Source organism: Podarcis cretensis, assembly GCF_951804945.1.
Source record: "Podarcis cretensis genome assembly, chromosome: 13".
NCBI lineage: Eukaryota > Metazoa > Chordata > Lepidosauria > Squamata > Lacertidae > Podarcis > Podarcis cretensis.
Genome location: NC_137182.1, coordinates 25,650,364 through 25,678,332, shown reverse-complemented (window position 1 = coordinate 25,678,332; position 27,969 = coordinate 25,650,364). Strand labels below are relative to the sequence as shown.

Below are 27,969 nucleotides of genomic sequence, written 5' to 3'. Positions count from 1 at the left end.
CCCCATGAAAGGGCCTACCCCTTTCTTGATTATTTGGAACAGACATTGGTATTTTCTTCCCTTTGGTTATACCACAGAAAGGCAAAATTAGAAGCTGATGCCAGGAAGATGTCGCCCTTTCGTCAAGCCTATCGCATGTGCCTACTGCTGTTCCTTAAAAAAAAAAAAAAAATTACTTTGCTGTTATATTTTTAATATTTTATGCCCCTTCGGAGGCTTTTGCCAAAAGGCAAACTGTCTCAAACTTTATGGAACAAAGGTGGTTTATGAATGTAATTAATACATAATAATCTACATTTAAAAATAAAAACAGAGCCTGTCACCTTCACTGACTGCACCAGAAAACAGCCAGAATCATCCTCAGATAGGCCCTTTGCATCAGATTCACAATCAGGATTTGATTTTTCACACTGCATAATATGGCAACTGTTGCTTATGGGCATGGGTAGGCAAACTAAGGCCCGGGGGCCAGAACCGGCCCAATCGCCTTCTAAATCCGGCCCACGAGCGGTCTGGGAATCGGCTGTTTTTACATGAGTAGAATGTGTGCTTTTATTTAAAATGCATCTCTGGGTTATTTGTGGGGCATAGGAATTTGTTCATTCCCACCCCACCCCCCCAAAAAAATATAGTCCAGCCCCCCACAAGGTCTGAGGGAGAGTGGACCGGCCCCCTGCTGAAAAAGTTTGCTGACCCCTGCTTATGGGCATGGTTGCCACCTGCAGCAGATAGTGTTCTCATGATCTTCCCTTGCCTACTCCCTCCGCATTATATACCAAATAACTCTCCTTTTAATTCAGATTGGGTTTCTGAAGTGCATCTGAGCTGAATGTGCCTGCTCTTGCGATCACATCTCTGCAGTATAAATGTGCTCACTAACACAGCCAGTTGCGCTTGGTGAGTGATCCAAGCCACACGTGCCCTAAACTGTCACTCTGTGACTTTAAAAGGAAACGCTCCACTTTGTGCAGGCCTGGGTGAAGGCAGGGATCCCTTTGGGTTTGTCCCAGCCATACTTAAACATTTGCAGTTCTGTTCAGGGCTGTCGGTTTCTCATCAGCAGCTTTGCACAGAGCTTGTTTTGTTTTGTCCTCTGCCGCCGCCGCCCTGGATTCCCCAGAAATCTTGCTAGGAATCCCTGTCTTCGTCCTGTCTATTAAAATCAGAGGCTGTTGAAGTTTGGAGCGCTGCATTCCTCTGCAAGTGAGCGAGCGAGCGAACCCTGCCTGTGCTCGCATGCTAAAGCCGTTGCCTCCTCTCCAACTATTTTAATCATTTCAGAAAAAAAAGGGGTGGGTCTGCCAGGCATTTGGCAAGAGGCTCCTTTCCTCCAGTTGAGGTGGAGTCAGCCAATCGCCTGGAAGCTTGGAAAATTTTGCAGGACAGTTTCTCCGGACAGCTTTGCAAGGGTTGTGCCATTTCAATTGAAGCACACATCCACACACTGCACTCTTGGCTTCTGGCTCGCCTCCCAGATCTGAGAGATCTCAGATTCAGCCTCGCCTTCTCTCTCTCTCTCTTGTCCCTGCAGTGTCAAACTTCTCCAGGCTCTGCTAGTCAGGACTCCTGAGCAACCATGGCAGACACCACCCTCCAGATCGTTGAGCAGCCAACAGTCTCTGAGGCCTCGGAGGAGCCAGCAGGTGAGACCGAAGAACCCATCAAATCTGACCAGATCAATGGTGTTATGGTTCTTACCCTTCTGGACAAGATCATCGGAGCTGTTGATCAGATTCAGCTGACCCAGAGTCAGCTGGAGGAAAGGCAGCAGGAGATGGATGGGGTTGTTTCCAGCATCCAAGGGGAGCTCGCCAAGCTCACGAAGGCCCACTCCACCACCAGTAATACGGTCAACAAGATGTTGGAGAAGGTCCGGAAGGTCAGTGTCAACGTCAAAACTGTCCGGCAGAACCTGGAGAAGCAAGCTGGCCAAATCAAGAAGCTGGAATCTAATGAGGCAGAGCTGCTGAAGCGCAGGAACTTCAAAGTCATGATCTACCAGGTAAGGCACCTTTTGATCTCTTCCGCTCGTATCTTTTTCGGTTGGTGCATAAGACCATCCAGCATGATGGCACCTCTTGCCTTCTATATGGGGCTTCCCAAGATTCCCATGCTACAGCACGCCATATATAGGATATTCAGGACTTGTGTTATCACTGGAATCCTAAAGAGAACAAGTGTATTGCCCAAGATTTCACGAAGATTCCAGAGTTTGCCTTAAATGCTACACCAGTGCAAACTTTGCAGGAATTTGCCAAAGAACCATAGAGGGAGCCAGGGGTGCGGTGGGGGGAATAACCTGTTGTCTCGTGGCAGTAGAAAGCCAACCAGTGTCCTTAAAGCTACAAAGCCTGGAAATCCCTTTTTCGGTTTGTAAAATGTGCTTATTGAGGCAATCATTTGGGAAAGCAATCTGCACATTTTCACAGTTGTCTGTTAGAGAAGTAGCATTGCCCAGAGCACACTCCAACTTTGCAGGTTTGGTGCTAAGTCAGAGCTCTCTGTCCCTTGGGTTTGTGCTTTCTACTTTCCCTGCAAAACTAAATCTGATGCAGTGTGGGTTACAGATTCTTTTGGCCCTGACCTTTCAGGCCCTGGAGCTTTTTCACCACTTCAGTGAGAGGTTGCTTTGTTCTGCTGTTTGCAGTCCTCTTTCTAACACGTTTGCTGGCTAGCCTTACAGACCTCCTAATATCAAACAGTTCAAAATAGGCAGCTCTGAACCATGCTTCCTATTGTGTGGTGGTCTGGCCTTTAATACCTGTGTTGGAGGAGAAGTGGGACATTATGAGATAGGTTGCCCTGTTCTGTAAGGACAAACACACAGACACACACATGGCTTAGGACAGAAAACCTACAAAAATGTAGCTGCGTTTCTTACTATCGCAACATGAAAGGGGATCTAGTTATGTCTGGTTGAGGAATCTGGCAAGTAGCTGACAGATATAGCCCTCTGATTCACTGCTTGAGCATTCTCAATTATATCATGCCTCAAAGGCGGGAATACTCCAGTATATAAGGGTTATGAACACCACCAAACCAGATTTATAAATACACTTTATCGGAAGCCTTGTAGATTATGTTGAGGGAATTTCAGGCCCCACCAGTAGGAAAATTATGCAGGAGTGAGGAGAAATGGAACATGCAGCAGCCAACGGAGGAGGGAATAGAAAGGAAAATCTGTCTGTGCTGTTTTACTTTTCAGGCCATTTTACAAATACGAACACAGTTACTATTTTGGTTGAGATATTTCCTTTCCCCTTTCACTGGAGTCTAAAAAGTTATGAGGCGGTGGCAAAATGCTCTTGGGTTTTTGTGGAAACCAGATCAGCAACTTGATCTTGAATAGGTTCTTGAACAGTGGAGCCTGGGGTTCCAAGTTGTGAAGGTGCAGGGATAGTAAACTTTGGACTCCGTAAAGCACCTCAATAGGGAACATGGGTGTGGTTCTGTTAGATGTTTGGTTACTGTGGTGTAGTATAGTGGTTAAGGGAATGAGCCAGGAACTAGTTCAAATTGCAGCTCATCCCTGGGGGAACTAGGTGACAATGCACAGGTAATAAACCTTCAGACCTGCCTCTGTCATATGGGAATAATAATATTAACTTGTAGTACAGGATGGTTCTTAAGAATTTCTCAGAGAGCCCTGTGTGAAGTAGAGAACTCCATCAAAAGTGCTATATAAATACTAAGGCTGCAGCCCTATGTGTCCTTACCTGGAACGTGAAGTGAATTACCTTAAACTCAGTGGCAGTTGTTTCTGACTAAGCCTGCATAGAATTGGTTTAGCATTAGCATCATAATGTTATTTTCTCAGTGAATACCAGATATTGATCAGATATATAGGAGGTAAATTTCTCAGACCATGCAGATAATGGGTTTTCCACCCACCTTGCCATTTTTCCTTTGGCCATTCAAGATATTCAAGGACATCCCAGTAAGCTGACTTGTCTTGAATCACAAAAAAAGCTAAATAAAATGTAAGGGGTCCTACCCATGTTGGCCCATAAGAAAAATCCCAAAACCCACACTTACTGAAGTGATTATTCAGTGATCCTGGTATCACACCACTAGACCAAATGATAGCTTCGTTTTTTATGATGATCATGTTATTTTCTCATTTCTACCTCATGGTTGGAGACAGCAGGGATTTTCTTGTGTTTGGGGACAATGGGAGGCATGATAGAACCACTGGAAAGCCATAAGCCATGCAAATGGAAGCCATTAGTGCCTTTCCTTGTACCTCCATAAAGCAGCATTCCTTATATGCAGCTGCAATGCTGCCTACTATTTCTATTTGATACGTATTAGATTTTGTATCTCACTTTTCCTACAATGGGTTCAGAGCAGCATGTTAACCTCACAACAATCTTGTGATGTAAGAGAGGCTCGCAGTGGAAACCTGCTGGCATATTCTGATGTCTTATTGAGTTCCACAGGGCTTACTCTGAGGACAGCTTGTATAGGATTGCAGCGTGAGGGATGGTGACTTGCTGCAGCCACTCAGAGAGCTTCATGACTGAGCTAAGGACCTGAATCCAGGATTTCCATTTCAAGATATCACACTCTAGCCAGTGTCCCACCATGTTGGCTATTAGTAGGAGTAGCCACCTCATAGTTGCCCATTGTGGAGTGTTGGCATTTTCCAGCGGCTGAACCGTTGGCTAAAATATTGTGAGTCTGGAGTTCATATCCCAGCATTGCCCTTAAGAGTCACATGCATATAGTCTCACGTAAACATCCTTTGTTAACTTATCTTTGAAATGGGAATAATGATGTCCAACCCTGCAGGCCTATAGTAAATGAAGGAAATGTAGTGATGGCACAGGGTTGTGGTGGTGCGAAAATGAAATTAGACTCACGAAGGGCTTCTGTACACCATAAAGGGCTGCAGGAACAATGATTAAATGCTGCCCTTTGAAGCAAATAGAGAGCAAGCGCTTCCCTCACACGTAGCCCCATAACACAGTGATTAATCACAATGGACTGTAGGGGGCCTAGGAAAAGCTGGTGGTGTATATACCAGAACCTTGCCCTGTTGCAACAACTTTTCAAACAATGGGAGAAAATAGATTTGCTTTCAAAGGGGGATTTTTTCTCACTGAGGTCAGCCTGTACTGTTGCTGTGGATGCTTCTGGCACTGTTTGTTTTGTTTCAGAATTACTCTTGTCTTGCACGCTGAACAGAGCTTGCCATCTGGGGCGAGAATTGGGTTGCACTGCTAAAATACTAACATTCCCTGTCCTGCAGCTATAGGACTAACACTCTGAAAACTCTCTAGGCAGCAGAGTTTGCAACCTTCAATCTATGCTTTTGATTCGAGCTTTCAGAGAATCCCATCTAGGATGACTGAGTGGGGTGGAGGTGGGGCACTATATGAATACTGGGGAGTGGGGTGGCAGAGCAAGTTTGGCGCCATGATCTGGGTGAATTATTACTATCAACCACATCAGAGGCAGATGATTTCCTCAGAACTTATTAAAGCAGTTGCTTGCACGGGTGTGACTGTGAACACTGCAGGACGCACTTTCGTTGTTGCTTCATGCCCTTGTCAGAATTAGCAAATCAACATGCACCAAGCTCATGCGGTCTGAGTATGGCCTGGTGTTTGCTAAGGCTACTTGAGTACAGGGAGTGAGGACTGGCAGGTAGGAGTGCCAAGGTCTGCCCTCTACTTCTACTGTGTTCTATCACCATCACTTTGGTTGTCTCTAAGGCCCAGGCCACCTGACCTTGCCTACACAACTCACACTGCAGCTGACAATGATTCTGTTAAAAAAATAAAAGAGTCTGAAGCATGTTAGGCAATACCTAGAGCACAGTAGACAGTCCCGAGGAGTCCTTCTTTAAAAACTTTGAAATAACTGCTTTCTACATTTGGGCATTTTAATGCATTAGACACTCAGGCTTGAGAGTCAAATGCTGGCTGATTCTTCGAATTCTCCTTAGGCCACAGCCCTCACTGGCTCTGTTTTGCACCCCAAATATTTTTGCCTGGCTGTAACATGCCCTTCAACTCTGATAATGCCTCTTGCTAGCCTGGATGGAGGATAGAGAAGATTGTGTGATGGTGTGTAGAAACTAGGCTAGCATACGTAGGTGAAATGTAAATTTGTTCTTCTGCCACTTTTGCCTCTGATCCCACCCACCATTGCCATCTGGCCCTTGTTCAGAAGGGAATGTGGCCCTCATGCTGAAAGCGTTTCCCCCACCTCTGTAATTACACAATAGCAAACCCAGGTTTACCACTGAACGCAGGTTTGGCATTCATGATTTTGGCACGATACGTCTTTGCAGAGTCTTTACAATTTGAAGGGTGCACACTTAAAACATTGTAGATAATACTCCAAAATGCAATGTGTGAATTGCTCCTTTGTGATAATAGAATCAGGGTATGGCATTTGTTCTGGATTTATTCAATCTGGAATGAGTAGGTGGTGTTATAAGTACCTCTTGTGCTGACTCCTTGGAAATGCTGCTTGTTTTCCTGCCTGGGTCATTTGGAATTCCAGATCATTGACAGTCATTGACTCCTGTCTCTGGTAGTGCTGTTTAGATGCCAATGAGATGGAATTATTTTTCCACATCTTTCCGTTATTCCTTGCTTCTCCTCCCTTTGTGTGTGATGGTGGTGGTAGCATCCTTGGCTTACAGTAAAACAGAGGGGCAGACCCCTTCTCACTTTTAAAGGCAGTGGTGGGAACTTAAGGCAAATAGGAGAAAAAGTTTGTTTTTCTAGATCTCTGTCTACATTTCCTATTTGTTCCGGCCACATGTAATCTGACAGTTGTACTTACAAACACTCCTATGATTTTGGAAAGAATGCTGAAGAAGAAGAAGCTTTTTTTTTTTTTTTTGGTGTAAACACAAAAGTGTAGGTGGGTGAGGGAATGACTTTTTCTGCAAGGTGATTGCCATGAATCAAGAGGAAGAGAGAACGATATGGGCTGCCAAAAACCCATCCTTGATCACCAGAAGCTGCACCCCAAGTCTCCCTTTGGCTGTGAACTACTGTCGGGTTGCTGACACCTCTTCAAACTTTCCAGCAGAACCACAAGGTAGACAAAATTCTTGGAGATTTTCAGGGTTCTCTTATCTACGCCGTGTATTGAATTCATACACACAACCTTGATGACAGCCATTCTTTACTCCTTTATGCAAGCCCTTCATCTGTTCTAATATATTTACTTCCACACCAATTCCACAAGAGAAAAAGATGGTTCTTCATTTGTCCTATATGCAACAGGAGCAAAACTGCAGAGAGAACCATGATTTGGCCCAACCTGCATATGGACTCTGTGATATACATGTGCACCCATGCTCACACACTCGGGCATGTGGTTTGCAGTGTCAAAGGCTACCTCACCCCACCTATTCTCCCCTCCTCACTTTGCAGTCTACTGTAACACAGCAGCCTCTCTTTGTCAGAAGAACAACTGCAACTCCTAGATGCTGCAATGTGCTTTTGACAAATGAGTTTTTGTCCTTTGGTCGTAAAAATCCATCCCAGTTAGAGCCGCAGAAGGCCCTATAAGGCCATGCCTGCGCCCTCTCCTGGGAGCCAGCTGTGGGATTGTTCTATCTATTTTCGGACTCACTCGTGGCCTCAAAGCTGTGGTTCCCCAGTGACACCCAGAGAATTCAGCTTCATGGTTCCCATCGGCACCATTTAAACAGCAGTATCTCATGATAATCTTTGGCTGCTAGCAAAAAAGGTTACTTTTTCAAATTTCTAAATGAAGAAAAAGCTCTGTATCTAGATGCATAGCGTTGTTTCTCTGCCCATGTAGAATGCAGAATCTGAAGGATTTATTATTAACATGTTGCTGCTCTTGCTGTTTATTTTAAAGCAACTGAGGCTGGAAACATGGTCTTGTTGGAATGCTGTTTGCATTGTCAAAACAGATTGTGCAGTGCAGCAACAAACTGGCTCAGAACAAGGCAGCTTGATGGAAGGAAGCAACATTTCCCATTGGTATTCAAGATAAGATAAAGTTGGGAAGAGGATAAAAGTGGGGCATGGTGCCATAGTTGTAACGACAGCTACAACAATAATAGTACTTGTGGGCTCACAGAAATAAACGCAGCACACTTTTCTGTTGGAAGTAATTACATCTCATTCCAGCCATGAATAAAGTTGTATCTTTTGCCAAACTTTAGACATCAAAAGGGTTTGCTATCAATCTCAATGAAATATTTATGGAGCCATTTTATTTCTATCCTCTCAATCAGCATTGTTTATCAAGTTGTAAATTCAGCAGCCCTTCCTTGGGAACAGGGCAAGTCAGGGAAGCCTTTACATGAAGGATGGGGGCACTGTGGCCCTCCAAATGTTGTTTGACAACATCTCCCATAATCCCTGACAACTGTCCATGGCGCCTGAGGCAGATGGGACCTGGAGTCTAGCAACATCTTGAGGGCCACAGGTTCCATAGCCGTGTTTTACTGAACCAGTTTCCTTTGGAGTCCAGAGCACTGGGACCATACAGTAGCTTCGTACACTTTTTCTCTTTCAACAAATGTACAAGCTGAGTAGGCTTTGCATAGGCACAGGCCATCGGTGCTAATTCCAAAGCAATAGAAGTCTAAACCCTGGAGGAAAGAGCACAACACAGTAATAGTGTGTTTTGCATGTTCAGTCCCCAGCATATGCAAGCAGAGCTGGGAAGGATTCCTGTCTCCATCCCTGGAGAGTTGCTAAGGCAGTTCCCTGTGTCCCTGAAAACAGCTCTTTCACCAAATCAAAAAGTTATTTTACTTTGTCATGCCTTTTGCAACCACTGCCATGCAAAACTGATTTTCAACCCCACCACAATTTTAGAATTGGGTGTGACATGACTTTAGACAAAGAGCAACTGCACTATCCATTAAGCAGGCACCTATTGTTTGACATCAACTGACAGGTTATAACAAGAGAAAGAGGAGCAAGAGAGAGCACGCACATGCACACGCTCTTCGCTGTGCTCTCTGGCTATAATACAGTTTGGGACAGTGAGAATTCATCACACTGAGGCTGTACTCAGGGGTTTAGCTCCATGATTTATGTGAGATGGAGAAACGAGAAAGCAAAATGCACCAAAAGTAGAGAAAAGAACAAGTGAAGAAAAGCCATTTGGGGAAGACATTTGTTACCGGAGGAAATGGGCAGTCCAAAAAGTACTTTTGCATAAAAACAGACTGCCTTGAAAAGTTTTATTCTAGGTGCATTTGTTACAAAAGGGAACCAAGCCTACCTGTGGTCCCTTGTCAGGCTCCTGGAGTAAATTCCAAACCTGACAATGCCTGCAAAACAGAACAAAGACCAGAGCAGGAGGCTTTTGTTGATTTTGTATCATGTTGGGGGAAGGAAAAGCAGATTAAACATTTAGAACAGAATGCCACAGGATGTTTAGTCTGCACCTTGAGGCAGATATGGCTTAGGTTGGGGCGTGTGTGTCTCACTCCACCTTCTGCAGGCTGTCTGTTTGTGAGTTATGGATAGCTTCAGGGAGAAGGAGAAAGAAACTCCGGAATCAGTCAATTGACCTGTTTGCATTGAAAGATGGGATACACATTTGAAGCAGAAAGTGCATTAATCTTCAGAAGGAAATAAAAGTTATTTTTCGGTTGCAAGCTTTTAGGGTTGCAGCACAGCCTCTTTCCTTTTTATCCCCAAGACCCTCCCTGCCCCTCCAAACAACCTTCAGTATCTGACAGATAAAAGCAGGCACAAATGTGGTCAGGTGAAATGAGAAAAAGACTAGCCTTTACTTCAGTAGTGAGGAAGGAAGGCACTTAGTAGCGGAACATAGGAAATTCTGAAAAATATCAAATCACATGAAGGGAAGCCTCTTGTTTTTGCAGCCTGCAAAAATCAGGGTGGGGTTCTTAAGCACCCGACAGGCCATAACTCATTGGTGGTGGGTTTGTGGTTACCTTGGGTGAATCACAAGTTCTTCAGACCTGGAATAGCAAGTCACCTGTGGCGAGTAAGAACGGTCCACAGCGAGACAAGAAAGGAAGCTTTCATTTCTTTGTGGGCTGAAAATGCCTATTAACATAGGTGTGTGAGAGCAGGGGCCTGTTACTTTTTTGGGGGATGAGGGAATTCTTTGCCCGGCTGCTATGGGCGCCTTTGCTTGCGCAACATTCCTGCTGCCGTGATATTGACTTTGCCTGCGCCTGGCGGCTGTGGCTGTGCTTACCAAGAAGCCTTTGGATCCCTCGATGGTGCCCACTGATCATTCCTTTTCCTCATCTTAGCCCAAGAGCATCCATGGACCGTCGCCGGAGAGCATGCCCTTTGGCCTTTCACCGGAGAGCATGCCCTTTTTGGAAGACAGTGAGCCTTCTGAGCCTTCGGAAGAGACTTTGCCTTCTGAGAATGGGCCCTGGCCCCAACCAGCGCAGGATGAGAAGGGAGGCGGCCACTCTGGCCCAATGGAGGCAAAGCCATCCACGGATCATACTGAGCCCCTTCTCCTGAGACTCTGAAAGCAGCTGACCAGGCCCCTGCGTAACGGCTGCTGGCCTCAGGGCCCTGCTCCTTCTGCTTGCAGAGAGGTCCTGGTTCATTTTAGCTTCTTGGTAGACCAGAGGGTGGGGCAGGAGGCTTCTGCTTTAACTGTTGTGTGCCTTTTTGCTGTGTTTGCCTCGCTGCCTCCAGAAGGGAAGGAGAAAAGGAGAGCAGGATACTCAGAACTCTTGGGTGCTATGCACTCTTCAGTTTGTAATGCAGCTTATTGGGAGAAAGGGGGGAAGAGAGGAGGGCCACAAGCCCCACCCTTGGCCCCAACCAACTTTAGCCAAATCATGGCTTCCCATAGCCTTCTCTTAACAATTATAGGGCTCTCACAAAAGATCCCTCTGGTACCCCCCCCATTTTTCTTATTATAAAGCAGTATAAATATGGAATTATTATTATTATTATTTAATTTTGAGCACTGTATGATAGTCTTGAACAAGGTACAGCTTCTCCCGTTGCTTTAGCTTATCTTTCCATGAAAGTGGGAGGGAGTCTGCAGCCATTTTGAAGCTCAGTGGGAGCGGATTTCGGGCATGAGGAATTCAGAGTAAGATCCAAAGGTCTGCTCATGGATACAATCAAAGATTGCATTGCTCCCTCTTTTGATGATGATTATTTTTATTCCTCATATTCACTGTAGAAATGATAACGATCAAAACATTGCAACTAAAGAACTAGGTTTCAATCAACAAAAGCCGGACACACCCTCTTTCCTCAAATGAATATGTGCTTTTTCTTGCATGCATAGCTTATAGTTGGCTACAAATGTAGATGCTCCTGAGAAATAATTCTATGTGGTCTAAAACCCAGGGTGGAGAGTCCTCTCTCTCCACGCCACCTGACTGGCACCATTCCTTTGAGGAATTGTTGTGCTTTACATCCCACTGAGCTGAACACAAGGATATATTATATCTTCTTATCCTCCAGAAACACCCTCTCAGGTCCTCTAGAGCTTCTTAGCTTCTTTTCTCCTTTTCCCCCTAACATGTTCCTGAACATCACCATCTGCTTAACTGCTTGGTTTGGCTACTGCAATCTTAGGGAGCTGGCAGAAGATGAACTAACAGGTACAAGCAGAGAATGGCCACAAGCTCTGGACACTCCAAGTAGACATTTCCCTGAGGTCAGTGCATGGGAAGGGGTCCGAGTGTTGGTGCCGCCTTGCTTCATGTGTGCTTTGAGCCTGGCAACAGGATCTACCTGCTGTATGTTAGCTAGCAAGCAACGTTTTCGAATCTGCCTCACTGTCGTGCAAATTAGTTTGCCCTGGCAAGGTGGCACATCTTGGCAGAGTCCTGCCCAAAGCAGTGTGTGTGCCAAGGGGTCACATAAATGGAAATCAGCTCCTCTAAGTTTTTGGACAGCCTCAAATTCAAGAGGTAGCAAAATTAAAACTGAACAAATCATGGGTCTTCTGAAAATCTAAAGTACATTCTTCAGGGATTGTTTTGGGTCCTGAGTATGAAATAATAATGTATATTTGGCAGCCTTTGTGCTTGAGCAAAAGGTTTGAATGAAAGTAATGCTCCTCTTTAACTCAGCTCCACAAAATAAATATTTCATAGGATTTTGAGAGACATCTCTACAAGGTTTTTTTTCTTGTTTCTAATCCACGGATGGGTAATCCCACCCCAGATCTATCCTGTTTCCCTAAGAATACCATATTTGAAATACTGTGGGTTGGAGTTGGACTGCTAGTTCCTATTGAAATCATTGGGACAGACTGGACATGTCTTAATGTAAGGTCATTGATTTCAGTGAGAACTAAGCTAACAAACTTTATCTGGAACCTGCTATGTGTGTATGTGTGCGTGCATCAACCTTCCCTACCTTGGTGCCCACCATAAATTTTGGACTGCAAAGCTGAGCCATCCAGCTGTCAAAATTTAAACTGTTGGCTACTAAGAGCAGTGGCCTGTCTCCTATAGCTTAGGTTGCCTTGCACAATAACAGTGACTGGAACCATAATAGTAATCCAGCAGGAAGTTCTCCTGAGCAAGCTCTTGTGAAGGAGAATATTCTGCATTGTACCTTTTATCTTTGCTGTGCAGAAGTCAGCTACTATAGGTTTTGTTTGTCTTTTTTTAAAAGAATGTTCTGTTCAAAGCTCAAAATAGGCCCAGCTTCTTGTCCGAAGAAAGGTTTGGGGGCCCTAGATCTCTTGCAGCATTTTAATGAACTCCTATTATTAAATCAGCTTTGTAAACAAACCCACAAAAAGTTAGTAGCCTGTTTTTATTTATTTAAAAAAACCCTTACTAGCCTGCTGGGGACTCGCAGAGGAAGCTGGAATGAGCTCTGCCCCTCCCACAGCTGTCCACTGCATTTTTATGGGGTGTATGGAAAAGGAGGGCATCTCCCCTTTGCCAGCCTGCTTGGTTTCTGTGCTTAGCCCAGAGAAGGGAAAGGGTGTGCCATTCTGCCTCAGCCAGCCCACTCATTGTGCTTCATCGAATTCCATGCCTTTGTCTGCATGCAGCTCTTTGTCACTTATCGCTAGCAGCCAGCAAGTGTTTAAATACAAGGTTGTATTAAATGTAGGTGTGGCCTGCTGTTTTCACACTCAACGACTAGGAATCCTTGTGTTAGCATTTGCGTTCCCTGAAAGCAGGGCCCAGACTGAGGCTGACCCCATACAGGTAAATGAGTGGGCTGTTCTTCAGGGGCGGGACGCCACTGTGACTTTTGACAGATGCATATCAAGCAGAAATTCACCCAGATGGGGCTCTTTTTAGCCTTGAGGTCTAGCAATGGGAAAAGGAGGATCCTGTTGAATCTCAAGCCTGCTGTGCAGCTGTTAAAGGCATATAGAGCCCACATCAGGTGCAGCAAAGCTGGCAACTGTGTGCTGGATGGACATCCCGCATTCCATTTGGCAAAAAGAATGAGCAACCTCATATATGCTGTTTCTGGGCAGGTCATCTTGGTAAACTGGAGCGTTTCCTGACCTACAGCTACATTTGCTGCTAGGAAATAAATTTATCATCTGCCTGATCCCAGTTGTAGGCTTGTTCCAGTTTGGAATTTTAGCTGTCCAACCACACCCTCACTGAGAGAGGAACACAGATTTCAGATGCTTCTGTAGAGTGAAGAGCCTCATTATTTTCCTGGCTGGGCATAGGAGGCCCCCTCCTGGCGTATGTGTTTCAAATTCCTGCCTTAATCTCTCCCTCCTGAAGCCGCACCTAGCAGGCAAGGCCAGGGAAAGAGGAGGGAGGATGTGGAACAATGAAGTGCTTTGCTGTGACTAAGAAGTACAGAATTCACACTCGGCTCCTTTGGAGGCTGGAGAGGAGCCAGGCTCCCAAGTAGATTTCTGTTGCTTCCAAATGCACATTTAAGAAGTCTCCCATACTCTGCTGGTCTGGGATGGGCAACAGTAGAATTAGGCAGATGGATAGCTAGATTGTACAGGTGATGAGATCTGTGTCTGTCTAATCTTCATCAAGATTTTAATCTGGAGAAGAGATTGGCCGTTGAGGAGCTTGCTTTGGTCCCAGAAAATTGTTTTTTTGTGTAGTATTCACTCTTGGGTTGGACAAAAATGCCTACTATTTATCACCGTTGTTGTTCTTGTAGAGAATTTATGGGCTGCCCAAGCTTCCAGGGCAGCACATAGATAAAAGAATAAAACATTACAATAACATTATCTCTCCAGGATGTGTTTCTGTTTCTAGGGGTGATACCTTTCCCCTGCACTGCATGTGTTATATTTTCTTTCTGGGAAAATCAACTTTCCGTTTGGATGAAAGAATAGATGACAAACTATAAATAAAGTGGTTTTCTTTCCTGCACCCTCCAGAGAACAGCACATCTGTTGTTGCTGCGATTGTAGTGTAGAACCTGGTTGTATCAAATGTCACAGGCATAAGTTTGATATTTGTGGCAGCAAGCAATGTCACTCTCCCACAGTCCCATCTGCAGACCTTGTGCCATTTTTTTTTAAAGTTTGTATTTTCATTCATTCATAATGCAATTAGGGATGCAGTCATATGCCTACTAATTTAGTAGGCATTACCCAACAGCATTTCTGAGTAAACATTGAGAGAATTGAACTACAATACTGTGCATGCTTGCTTAGATTAAGCCCAAGTGAGCTCTATGTAACTTGATTAAAACTACATAAGGAAAAGTAATGCAGCCGAGGTGGAATCCTAAACATGCTTCCTAGGAAGTAAAGGCCAAAGTTGAATTGGCACAGTAGATGTAACAGTGCCCTGATTTTCTTTTTAAAATTAAAAGCATCTATAGAAAGTTGCAAATTTGATCTAAATAATATAGGCTGAGGAAAGGTGCGTAACATTTAACCCTCCAGCTGTTTTTGCACTCAGAATACCCTCTCCCCCAGCTGCTGTTCCCACACAGGATATGTTTGGCATACCAATTTACATTTTGTGTAGTTTTGGTTTACTAATGAACTAGGGATGAAAGTAGGAAAAGGTTGGTTTTTAATTGGAAAAATGGATAGTAGCTTTTGCTTATTAAATTTTAATTAATTGGGTCAAAGTCAAGCAATGGGTGGTATTCAACTAAGTTTCACTCTGAGTAGACCCATTGAAATTAGTCATATTCATTAATTTCAGAGCAAAACCTAGCTGAATACCATCCAATAAATAAAACCCTTTCGATCAGTTGACAGCTCATTTTACAAGTCAAGCAGTACAGCAATGCACCAGTCCAGCATAGGAGCTGCTTTTTTTTTTTTAAAGGAAGGAAGGAATGGTGAACACAAGCAGTGTTACTTCTCCACCAAATTTGTGCCATGCCATTCTTTGACCCTTTTCTTTCCCATCCATTATTATTTGGAACACTCCCCCTCTTGAGTGCCAGAGTGCACAACAACCCTGGTTCTTTATTTTTCCCTCCCTCCCTCCCTCCCTCTCTCTCTCTCTCTCTCTCTCTCTCACACACACACACACACACACACTAAATGGCAATACAACCTTTTCCCCTCTCTCATCTCCACACAAAAGTTATTACAGGTAGATTTGGTATCACACTGTTGTCCTTGAATGGAGACTTAGGACACCATCACACAAAGGATGGAGACAGACAAAAAACAGCATCCCACAGCTGTGGTACTGCTGTGGTACAAATCTGGCTGTGCAACTAAAACAACAGATGTGAATACAGTCGTACCTCTGTTTACATAACCCTCTGGTTATGTAAACTTCGGGGTGCGCGCGTGAAAATCTCACAAGTATTTTACCGGGTTTCAACCGCACGTGCATGCGCAGAAGCGGTCCTCAGGTTGCGGAAACCTTGGGATCCGAACAGACCTCTGCAATGGATCCCGTCTGCAACCAGAGGTACCACTGTATACAGTTCAGGAAACTCTTTGCTTTTTATTTTATATTTAAAGTTCATGCATTTACCTATTCATTCATTTCATTGACTCTTTTTATTTTTCAAAAAGTAAACTTCTTTTTAAAGTACAAAAAATTGGTGACATCACTGGAGGTCCAGGTTTGCAGAGCTGTGACATCCCCCCCCCCCAAGACCATGATACTGTAGGAGAATATGCACATTTGGCTTGATCTCACTGAGGACCCAAGTGCTTTGAAAACATCATTTTCTTGACCCAAAGATTAAAATATGGTAGTGACATAAGTTCACTGGCTGTCTGGACAAGCCCTTATTTATTTGGAGCTTGAAACCATGCCCCTTCCCTTCTCTTGAAGCCTGAATTGGGCTGACAGTGCCGTTGTTTTTGCTTCTCTCATGCAACCACACTCTCAGGCCTTTAGCTGTTCCCTACGCCTCCGCCACCCCCCGTTTTGTAACGCCAGGCCCCACCAGGCTGGGAACATCACTCGTCTTTGTGTCTTGCTGGCCTTTTATACATGAAGGGGAGTGTTTATATGTGTTGTAGCAACCAGGCGGTTTGAGTGTGCCCATAAAGACTGCTGGATCAGTGACTCACTGCTCAGGAACGTGGACTTGGATGGGGAACACATGGAGGGGGAAGCAGGAAGGAAAGCTGTCCTGTGGAGCTCGCAAGTTGGGAGGGAGCGATACACAGCTGAGCCCTTCTACTTTACCTCCTTGCAGCTCCCATAAAGGTGTACCCAGCCTTCCCAGGACCTGGAAATTAAGGACTTTGGAGTGCACAAGCCAGACTCCCCTCTTTCCTTTTTGTGTGCGGCAGAAAGCAGAGGTGGGGTAGTGAGGGTCTGCAACAGCACTCCCTTTTGAATCTACAGTATATTGCTTCCAGGACAAAGGAGCTAATTTGCTCTTCCTTGTTCCTCCCAGTAGATTCCAGTTCCCTTTTGTGCCTTTGGTTGTGTACGCACACAAACAGCAGCCGATGAATTCATGGTGGACTAGCATCCTTGCTTGCTAATTTTCAAAGTGTGCTCTTGACAGGGAATCCTGGGTTCCTCTTCTTCAGGAGCGAGTAAGTTTCCTCAGTGGGGACATCACTGTCGGCAGGTAAGCTTCCCTAAAAGGCAGCCGGCCCATCTACTCCCAAGCTTCATCTCAATGCACAGCCATAGGGGGAATGTTGGATGCATTCCAGGGCACAGTCTCAGGTCACACAAGGTACCGGCTATGAGACCCAATCCAGGCCCCATGTGAACTAAGTACAAGCCCTGAAACAGGCCTCAATTTCCTTCTGCAGTACGCTGAGGGTTTCATGGCATACATGCAGAGGTTCCTCATCTGGAAAGGGTACCCTGATGGCAAAATATTTATTGTTTCTGAGTGGCAGACTGTGTGTCTTACGTTGTTGGTGGACTGACTGGGAGGGTTCCAGACTGCCACTTTGCAGGCCATGCCATGCTAGACCCTTTGCCTGGCAAGCCCATCCTTTGTCTGGTCAATTTTACTGCTAAAGAACAAGGAGTCATTTTGAAACCACTGCAGAACTGAAATGGACTATGCCAGGAATTGCTTGACTGAAACTAGCGAGAGCCTCTCTTCAACACATCTGCTTGTCATTTGTATCATCATCATCATCATAGAATCATAGAATCATAGAGTTGGAAGAGACCACAAGGGCCATCGAGTCCAACCCCCTGCCAAGCAGGAAACACCATCAGAGCACTCCTGACATATGGTTGTCAAGCCTCTGCTTAAAGACCTCCAAAGAAGGAGACTCCACCACACTCCTTGGCAGCAAATTCCACTGTCGAACAGCTCTTACTGTCAGGAAGTTCTTCCTAATGTTTAGGTGGAATCTTTTTTCTTGTAGTTTGGAACCATTGCTCCGTGTCCGCTTCTCTGGAGCAGCAGAAAACAACCTTTCTCCCTCCTCTATGTGACATCCTTTTATATATTTGAACATGGCTATCATATCACCCCTTAACCTCCTCTTCTCCAGGCTAAACATGCCCAGCTCCCTTAGCCGTTCCTCATAAGGCATCGTTTCCAGGCCTTTGACCATTTTGGTTGCCCTCCTCTGGACACGTTCCAGTTTGTCAGTGTCCTTCTTGAACTGTGGTGCCCAGAACTGGACACAGTACTCCAGGTGAGGTCTGACCAGAGCAGAATACAGTGGCACTATTACTTATCATCATCACCATTAAATTTGCATCCTTAGATCTCAGGGTGGTTCACAGCATAAAAATACAAGATAAAACACAGTCCAGGGTGCTCATGGATGCACTCATGTCAAGTGTGCCCTAGCTTAGCAGTTTCAGTCACAAATGCCTCCACTCAGAATCCAGTGTGGACTGTACCAACTGTTCCCAGAGCATATCGGGGAGGGGGCAGACTATTTCAAACATACCGTCAGAGGTGTGTTTTCTGAGAGAAAATTCTCTTTCTAACCTCCTCCCAGACTGTGCTGCTTCCTGTGATCCACCCCTTTTCCTCCCCCTTCTACCACAAATTTAAATATGGTAGTACAGTAAGCCCCACCAGTTTTGAGAATACTTCCATTGCATTGTTGTGTTAGAATCATAGAATTGTAGAGTTGGAAGGGACGACGTGGATCATCTAGTCCAACCCCCTGCAATGCAAATATTTTGTCCAACATGGGGCTTGAACACATAACCTTGAGATTAAGAGTCTCGTGCTCTATTGACTATGTGCCCTCTCCAGTTTTTGTTTGTATGCACAATGGCAGTGGGATAAGTCTGTATATTCTTGCATACTTTGTTGAATGCTGAGTATTGTAGCTGCTGTTGGTCATAGCTCACTTCCATTTAAGTTTAAACAGTAGAGCTTGACAAATGGATGGTCTTGAAACTTGCAGGTTTGAAACCTTGAGGACTTGAAACCTGCAGCTGTTTAAAAGAGCAAAAGCTCAGAATCAGGATTCTCCTCTGCATAGCAGACCATGTTCCATGATTTGTGGTGTAGTAGTTCATCATGTGTGCCATAAGCTGGGGGGGGGGGGCAGTCAAGACAGGACCTACGTGCAACAGAGGGGGTGTTTGGAACTCACCCTTCCTTGCACAAATGTTGTGAAGCCAAGAAGGAGCCGATAAGAATCAGAGCCGTCCGGATATGGCCGGCTTCCAGGTGTAGCTATGCCACTCTGGAGAGGAGGGCAGCTTTTGTTCAGGCTGTCATTGTGTGACTTCCGGGGGAAGGAAGTGATTCCTGGTGTTGTTGTGTGGCCAGAGTCTCTGGGAGACGAGGAATTGCCCTCACAGGTGTTGTTGTGGAGAAAATGACTGCCCTTGCTGGATTTGGGGGGTGGTGGGATATCCTGATTCTGAAGAACCACCCTTTCCCCCCCGAGGCCACATGTGAAGTTTGTCCCAGATTTGCAGACTTTATTACTAAAGCAGATGTTGGCCCTGCGTAGCCAGTAAAAGACTGGAAAACCAGGGCAGCTTGTGTGAGTAAACAGCAGAGGGTTTGGGTTAGAAAAATCATTTCTGCTCTGTTTGATTGCAGAATGGGTACTCTCAGTGCCAGAAACTGAGAATCCAAGAATCACAATCCCACTAAATAACTATTTCTAAAGTTTCCGTTGTTATTGTATGATGGGGGTTTTCTTTACCAGCCTTTGCTAACCTGGTTTTGGAATATAACTCCCATAAGTTGCTGCCAGCACAGCCATTCTGTACAGTTCAGCACTGGACCTGGTTTTTCTCAGGCATTGCACTGCTTGTCTGGCAAACACAGGTCACCTGCAAACCTTAAAACAGCAATATCTGCCTGATACCTGATGAGGACAACACTAAAAGTACCACCATATCCAAAAACAGTTTGTCAGAGCATGTTGACCTGGGTAAGAAGAAACTGCTGTAGCCATTTAATGACATGCCAGATAGATTATTTGAGATGTTCTCACAATAACAAGAGCCCTATGAGGTAGACAAGTGTTTTTATCGCTGTGTTGGGGCTGAAAGTTCATGGCTTACCTACAGCCACCAGCTGAACCCATGCATAAGAGAAAAAACATCTGAACTCCTAGTTCAACACATTCTGTTATTGCTATGCTACTTAAATAGCCAAAGTCCATGTTAGAACCAGATTCTGTTCTCATTGGTAAAGCAGCCAGCCCAATCCTCTGGATGCCTGTAAAATAGGTGTCACTGTAGCCACATACACACTGTTGAAAGTTACTCTAGGTCTAGGATATTTGACCAGTGATGCTAATGCCCCACCGTGACTCTTTTCTTCCAGCGAAGATCCTCAGGCTTCTACCATGGCTGCCCCTTTAAGGAGGCCTCAGTCCTCCTTTCCAGGAGATAGTCAGGCCAGCTGAAAAGAAGAGCAGAGTAGGGAGCAGCTGGCACCACCAAGACCTAATGAAGGGCTGTTGGAGCTCAGAAATGTAAATAGGCAAGAGGTAGTAATCAGGAGACAAAGAAGTCTGGCTTGACGGAGAAGGAAAGAGAGAAGCAGAGGCCTGAGGGACAGCCATCTCTTGTATCCAGTGCAATTTCTTTCTCGGCCAGGTCATGGAGGACCTGACAAGAGGCTCTCCCTACCACCCTAGTACTCTTGGTAGAGGATATTGGGGAACCTGGCCATTTGAGTGCCCATTGGGTGTCCTTAGAAGGCACCAACAAGAGGACTGATCCCTTCCCTATATCCCATAGCTGTGGGAAAGGGGCTATTGGGGTGCCCCACGCCCCACAAGCTAGAAATAACCCATTGTGAACCACCCAAGATGATTGGGACTGGGGTGAACTCCTGGTATCTACAGCAGATATCATTGGAGAGGACCCAGGCATGGAGAAATGTGAGAGAACTTTCTGAGAAGATATTTCTATTGCTTTGATAGTTTGTAAAAATTTGGGGCTGTACTACCCAGGAAAAGGTGTGTGAGATTGGAGGGCTTGGCTTGCAGCAAGGGCCGCAGCTCAATCCATCTGGAGCTGCTGCACTTTGCCTGCCTTGCCTTGAGTTAGGACTCATGTTTGAGCATATTCACCCATAGCCTGTGGGACAGTCAGTGTGCTGGTCCCTTTCGGCGATGTAGCTCTGTCCCAGCTTAACACCTGCAGGGCCTTGTATGATATATCCTCCATGCAGCACCTCAGCTGCATTGCCTGCCACACCAGTGCAGCTCTCTGGACATTTTGCTGTATTGTTGCAACCCCACAAATCGTAAGCTTTTCTTTATCATATTTGGACCCTTTCCTTCCTCTGAGGAGCTCAGGGTGGCTACCTAGGGCTATCTCATTTTATTATTGTAACCAACATGTGAGGTTGTGAGACAATGACTTGCCCCATACAAGCCAGTGGTCTTCACAGATACGTGGGGATTTTCAGCTTGGTCTTTTTCTCACATGTCAAGCCTGCATTCTAGCTACTGCTGCAAAACAAAGAAGCCCAAACCAGTCTGTTGAAACGCTGCCATTAGTCACATTGCTTGAAAGGGTGGTGACCAGAAATGACTTCTTAAAAAATCATTTATAAAGCAATCATAGCAGCATTACAGTGTAATAGCACTATACTTCTCTTTCATTTAAAAACAGTATAGCTGGGAAAGCATTTTTGCACTGATTAAAAGATTGATTAAAAAATAAACGGGATCATAAAGTGGCCTAAACCACAAGGGCTATAGTGGATGTGTGCTGAACTTCAATTGTGAACCGCCCTGTGATCTTTTGATGAAGACTGGTATACAAATTTAATAAAGAAATAAAATGGTCTCGCCTACCACTGCTATATTGTACCCACTGTGTTCCAAATAGCATGGCACCTGAAAACTCAGTTGCAGCTCTGATAGTAGCTTACAGCAAAGGAGAAGTTTGGGGTCAGTATGTAGGAGTCATAACACCCTTCAACTGCTTGAATTAGGTTGCCAGAGAAGATCATAATACACCAGTGTTTAAAATTTGTAATATCCTAATTCATTATTTTCGGCATTATAGCAATCAGATAGTGTGAATGCCTGACGGCTTAAAGAATGAAACAGACAAATTACCAGTGCCTAACTAAGAATTCCAAGCAAGATAGAGTTTGCTTCATTCAGGAATTCCCTCTGCAAAAGGCAGGGGCAAAGGACAGTTTGGGCTTTTGCTGGACAGACTTGAGGAGGGTCTTAAAAATGTTCAAGTTTCCCAAAATCACAAGGTTCTTCATCAGGCAGAAAAGTTTTCTGCGTGGGAAGCTGGAATTGTCAGTGTTCTGTTGCCTTTCCTCCTGGGCCCCGTTCCTCGTTTTCCCTTGGGCTTGGCTCGTGACTTTTCCCAGCAATTCCCTGCCTCCCCCCTCCCCCCTCCCGCTCCTCTACTTTTCAAATAGTACCATTCCAGGAGTCATAAATCTGCCTATTTTCAGCCCCGGTCCCAACGCTGTGTACGGCGGTGGCTATTTCCAGCGTGTCCCAAGAATGCCAAGCGGGGGATGCACGCTATGTGCTGCTTGGGTGAAAACCAATATCGGTTCCAATCTGCCCCCTCCTCACCCACATGCCTGCCTGCACGCTTTCCTTCTGCATGCAGGCACACCATGGCTGGGCCGGGCTCTGTTCAGAGAGGAACAAGAAGTTGAATTAACAGCAGAAGGCTTGGTCTAATTCTGATCTGAGGTGGCATCCCAATATCTAGGAGGTACCACCTCAATCTGCCTTGTGGGGGGTGGGGGCAGCAGAGGATAACATAATTGTGAGTTGCTTCATACAAAAAAATCTTCCCATCTAGAAGATTGGCATGTCCAGGAGACCAAGCTAGAACCTTTCCCCGAGTTTACTGCATAAATGGATTGTTATTCTTTGCATGGTTGAGTGTACATGTCATGGGAGCCCCCACCCTGAAATGGTACAGTCCTGACTTAGGATGACCAGTGCAGTGAGAACAGGTCTGTCTGCAGCTAGGAAAGTGATGGGGAAATGCACTGGAAAGCATGGATTGAACAGATGGTTAATGGGAAGATGAATATACTCCACAACAAGCAAATCAGGGTGAATGCTCATTGTCATATAAATGTCCCGCAAACAAATAAAAATGAGTGCAAGCAAATCAGAGTGAATGCCCAATAAACAGGTTGTCTGGAGGAGCCCATTACTATTCAGGGCCTATTACTGAATTATTTCCTAATCATAGCATCCCACTTTCCTTTTTTGCTGCTTTGGACAAGTGCTGTATCAGACTATATGCACCAGAGGGCAGCCTTGACTTTCAGCATTTTTTTCAGGCAAGTGCCACAAACTTAATATATTAGTCATGGTGTCATTCTCCACTATGAACAAATTTTCTGACAATAACAATAACTTAGTGTAACTTAAAGCAAAGTACATATGCTTTAAGATAGTCACATACTCTTCTCCTGCATAGGCCTGCCTCTATTTCACCTCCTTTCTCTGTTGTTTCCCTGTGCTTATTATGGATTGTAACTTCCATGATGCAGGGACCTGTCATGCCTGTTTTCTTAAAGTGCCAAGGACATAGATGGTGATAGACAGATTTAACAATAATGTGGAGGAGGTGGAAGAGGTTTGCGGGGTGTGTGTGTAGTTTTGCTGCTCTTAGCCACTCTCAAAAGTTGATTATAGTTCCTTATTTTAACAATTTCCCCCTAACTTTACTGCACCTTAGTAGCTCATAATCCAATTACAGGCTGTCTGCTCACACTGTGAACTATCAGTCCTCATGCAGCACATCAACCACAAATTATAGTCCAATCAAGATTATGAAAGTGTCTGCTTTTGCAGCATGCCTGAGAAAACAACAACATAACCCGGTGAGTGTTTATGTCTAGCAGGGCACACGACGCAATATAAATTGGCTTGGTATAGCTTGTGCCCCCCAAAATTGTACATTGGAAATAAAGGAAGCTCTAAAAAATGTTCACAAAATGTCACATGATGAGATGGATGTTTTCCCAAACGCTGCCACAAACAATAAGCAGTAAGTACCCACAAAACTTGTGCAATCACATTTTCACAACTCTGAACAGTAACAATATATGTGGGAGAGAGAATTATAGTTTTGCCATGGTCAAAATACTGCATTGGACTGCTCTGAAAAATGTGGTGTCTTAAAGGGAGAAAGTCCTTTAGTGGTGGGGCTAGTGCTGGGTTGGAGAAGGTTTCTGCAAGGTGGGCTTCTTCCACATAGGCAGGCCCTACAATTAGACAGCAAGAAACAGCCTCAGGCAGCAGCAGTCCCTCCACTATTCTCAGTTAATCTCCTAAAGCAGGTTTAGGGGACTCTTAGCCTTCCAGATGTTGCTGAACTAAAAGTCCCATCAGCCCTAACAAGCATGGCAAACAGCCAAGATTGATGGGAGTTGTAAGTTCAACAACAACTGAAAGGCCAAAGGTTCCCCACATCTGCCCTAAACTAGCCTGACACCATTAGGTTCAGTGGAGGCTGTTGTCCCATCACCAGTGTTGAAATGATTCAATTGCCAGTGCAGGACATGGAATGAGGGGCATCACCGTCTCATTTGTCCCATTCAAGTTGTGTACTCTGCAGCTCAAGAAAGCAGCAGTTGCCCTAGCCACCTGCCAGAATTGGCCCAGATAAACATCTGGTCACAGGAGCTAAAAGGTTTCCGTACCCCTGGTCTGCACTGATTGGCAATAGCTCTACAGAGTTTCATGTAGGAGATGTTCCCAGCTTTAGCTGGAGATGCTGGGAATTGAACCTGGGACCTTCTGAGCTTCAGCCCTTCCTCAAGAGAGAAGAGACACTTGTTAGGTGATGTAGGGAAGAATTAAAGACTCCTTCAGTGGGGATTATTTTCTCCCCACAGCACAGGGAATGGGGCAGCCAGCATTAAGAATCTCATGATTTCCTTCTTGTGTCTTGCAGGATGAGGTGAAGCTGCCAACCAAGCTGAGCATTAGTAAGTCTTTGAAAGAGACAGAAAAAGAAGGGGAAGAGGTCGTGGTGGATGAGGAGCACCCTGAAGAGGAACATATTGAGCTCTCCTCAGATGAAGAGGTGGAGGTGGAAGAGATTATTGAGGAGTCACGGGCAGAACGCATTAAGAGGAGCGGCATGAGGAAAGTGGATGACTTCAAGAAGGCCTTCTCCAAAGAGAAGATGGAGAAGACCAAGCTGAAGACCAGAGAGAACCTGGAAAAGACCAAGGTGAAGACCAGAGAGAACCTAGAGAAGACCAAGCAGAACCTGGAGAAGACCCGACACAACCTGGAGAAGAGGATGAACAAGTTGGGCACCAAGATTGTCACCAATGAGCGCAGGGAGAAGATGAAGACCTCTCGGGAGAAGCTGAAGAAGTCCTTCACCCCCGACCACGTGGTCTATGCACGCTCCAAGACAGCTGTCTACAAAGTACCACCTTTCACGTTCCATGTCAAGAAGATCCGAGAGGGGGAGGTGGAAGTGAAGGCCACTGAGATGGTGGAGGTTGGTGGGGATGAGGCAGAGAACACAGATCTGATGAGGGGTGAGAGCCCTGAGATGAGCACCCTCTTGCATATTAAAGAAGAGGCGGACACGATGCTGGCAGACAAGAGTGATAGCGAGTGAGGCTAGAGTGGCATTGGAAGACCATCAAGAGCTGACCATGTAATCTTTCACGTTTCCCCTTTTTGGCCTCACATGGGTGTGCACACACACACACACACACACAATATATATATATAGATCTTGCAGCCCCGCCCCCCAAATGCGGCACCAAGGTGCATTTTTGTATATTTCTGTTTCAGCATATAGAGCACAGGACTTCATAGCAATCCATCGAACGCCATTCCTACAACCGAGAGCTTGCTTTGCCTGCCAGCCTGCTGTGGCAACACCCCTCACCCACCCACCCCAAGGTGCTATCAGCAAAGCAATCCATTTGCATGCCCAAGAAGCATGCTGCCTCTTAACTATTCTCCTTGGGGCTCAAGAATGCTTCCAGGAACCAGAAGACAAGATTGAACGGACAGAAGGAAGAGCAGCGTGGTGCAGAACCGAAAGAAGGAAGGGTTTGGCACAGTACTTTACTGAACTGGGGGAGGAAAAGTGACTGAGGAGGGATGCAAATGTAATGCCATGCGATGGTGCAAGAGGGAGGTCTGTGCACCCCGCAAACCATTTTTCAAGAGATTATTTTTTATGCAGTCACACTCTAAGGGCCTTATATTTGCACACATGAAAGAACAGCAGCTGCTGCTGTGCATGCTGGAGGGAGGAGAGGAGAGGAAAGGTGTCGAGGCAGGGTCCCCTCCAAGCTATTTGGGCTGTTCGCTGGTCCTGGCTAGGAGCCACGCTTGCAACATGGCTCCAGTGGTCAGTGCTCATTTCCTGGGTTAGGGCATGGTGGGGAGTGGCAGACCAGTAGGTGTGGCTGTGAAAGAGGACAGAGAGCACAGAGAAAAGGTGGATTGTGAGTCTTTGGCTGCAAGCAAAGTGTTAATAGCAAGAGCCAAGAGGAAACTCTTGTCTGGTCAGCCAGCCACCTTAACCCTTGTCCCTGAGCTGGATCCTGCGCACTGAAGATGGCTTTCTGCAGTGCCTGGGTTCCAGGTCAACATCTGTACCTTCCTGCTAGCCTGACTTGCAGCAGCCCATTTTTAACTCGGGCACTGCTATTTGGGTGCTCTCCAGTGGGGTACCCATATGGGTTTGCTGTCGTTATACTGACTGAACTTGCTGCTTGGGGAGGGCTGTGGGGAGGGGGCGTTCAGTGACCCAAGACATCTTCGTTGTGTGGGTAAGGTGCTTCTCAGCAAACTCCCCACACTTCCTTATAGCTACCTCTTTAGGCTTGCTTTTTTTTTTAAGTTTGTGGGTGAGCCTGAAGCCTCACTTTTTCCCCAAGCACCACCAAAAAGAGGCTTCTTTCCATGGTGTTCAACACATGCAGCTGCCTACACACACACATCTCTGGTCCACCAATTCATGAAGTGGTCGAGCAGGCCCGTCTTCCCCAACTCCTGCTACGATTCTCCCACGCTCCCCTGTGGGATCAAGGAGGGAAAGTCGGCAGCATGCTCGGTCCCAGCAGCGAACTCTGCCAGGGTTCCCTTGGCAGTGGTGCCAACAGGGCAAGATTTTGGGGCAGACATCTCAGCAGACTGAGCAGGCGGGCCCCCAAATCTAGCAAAGGCAGCTTCATCGTATTTTGAAACAAGTAATGCACATTGCCACCTGCAGCAATGAAGTAGTAATGAAGTAGTAATGAAGTAGCATTGCCATATAAGCTAAAAGGCCGAAAAAGGCCATTAAGTCCAGAGCCTAAAACAACCCACCAATGACACTGTACCTCCACCATTCCATGCCCAGCATTTCCACCACAACCTATACCAATGCTGCCTGCTCTAGCAACTCAGCCAGTAGCTTGGCTGAGCCATCCATAGCCTGGTAAGGAGGTAGAGGTGTGTGTGTGTATAGGGATGTTCTTACTCAACCATGGGGTGTGCAAACTCCACCACACTAGAGTTGCGTCCGGGAGAAGACAGGAGTGCCCAGAGTACCAGATATGCTTGGACTTTTCTTAAGGCCATCACACATAGGGCAGAGACCACACACCACTCTGGGGAGAGAGCAAGGGGCAGGGGGAGGGTTGTGCCAAGCTGCTGCATTGTTCCTTTTCTAAGACTGCATCCTGGTGAGCAGCATGACTAATAAACTTCCTTTTCTAAAAGAACAGGTGTGAGGTGTTTGCAAGGGGCAGGGGGGAGAGCGGCATCAGGCAGGTCACTCAGGCAGGTGCAGCGCAGCACCAAGCCACACACATTAAGGGGACTTCCAGGCTCGCTTTGTTTCAGGTGGGATTCAGTCACTGCCAAATTCAGGTTGTGCAGCAAAAGCCGACCTGCTGCTCTTGCTAACCATACTTTCTGTGCCGTAAGGAAAGCGACGGGAAAACACACTGGAAAGTGGGATAGTGGTTTCTTGACACAATATTGTACAACGTCACTGCAAACAAATTAGAATGAATGCTCAATAAATAGCCAACATCGTCTCACCTCCCTGCAGACTTTGTGCGCACAAATCGGAACGAATGCTCAATAATTGGGGTGTCTGAAAGAAAGAAAGAAGAGTTTGGATTTGATATCCCGCTTTATCACTACCCGAAGGAGTCTCAAAGCGGCTAACATTCTCTTTTCCCTTCCTCCCCCACAACAAACACTCTGTGAGGTGAG

At 45.7% G+C, this 27,969-nt stretch overlaps 1 protein-coding gene across 1 annotated transcript; it reads left to right on the top strand.

Moving 5' to 3' along the window:
• The first annotated feature begins 1,291 nt into the window (after window positions 1-1,291).
• On the top strand, window positions 1,292-27,791 carry CAVIN1 (caveolae associated protein 1). Its single transcript, XM_079948858.1, has 2 exons — window positions 1,292-2,002; window positions 24,680-27,791. Exons 1-2 carry the CDS (start codon window positions 1,577-1,579, stop codon window positions 25,361-25,363), a joined length of 1,110 nt encoding a protein of 369 aa, XP_079804984.1. The 5' UTR covers window positions 1,292-1,576; the 3' UTR covers window positions 25,364-27,791.
• Window positions 27,792-27,969: the final 178 nt, after the last annotated feature.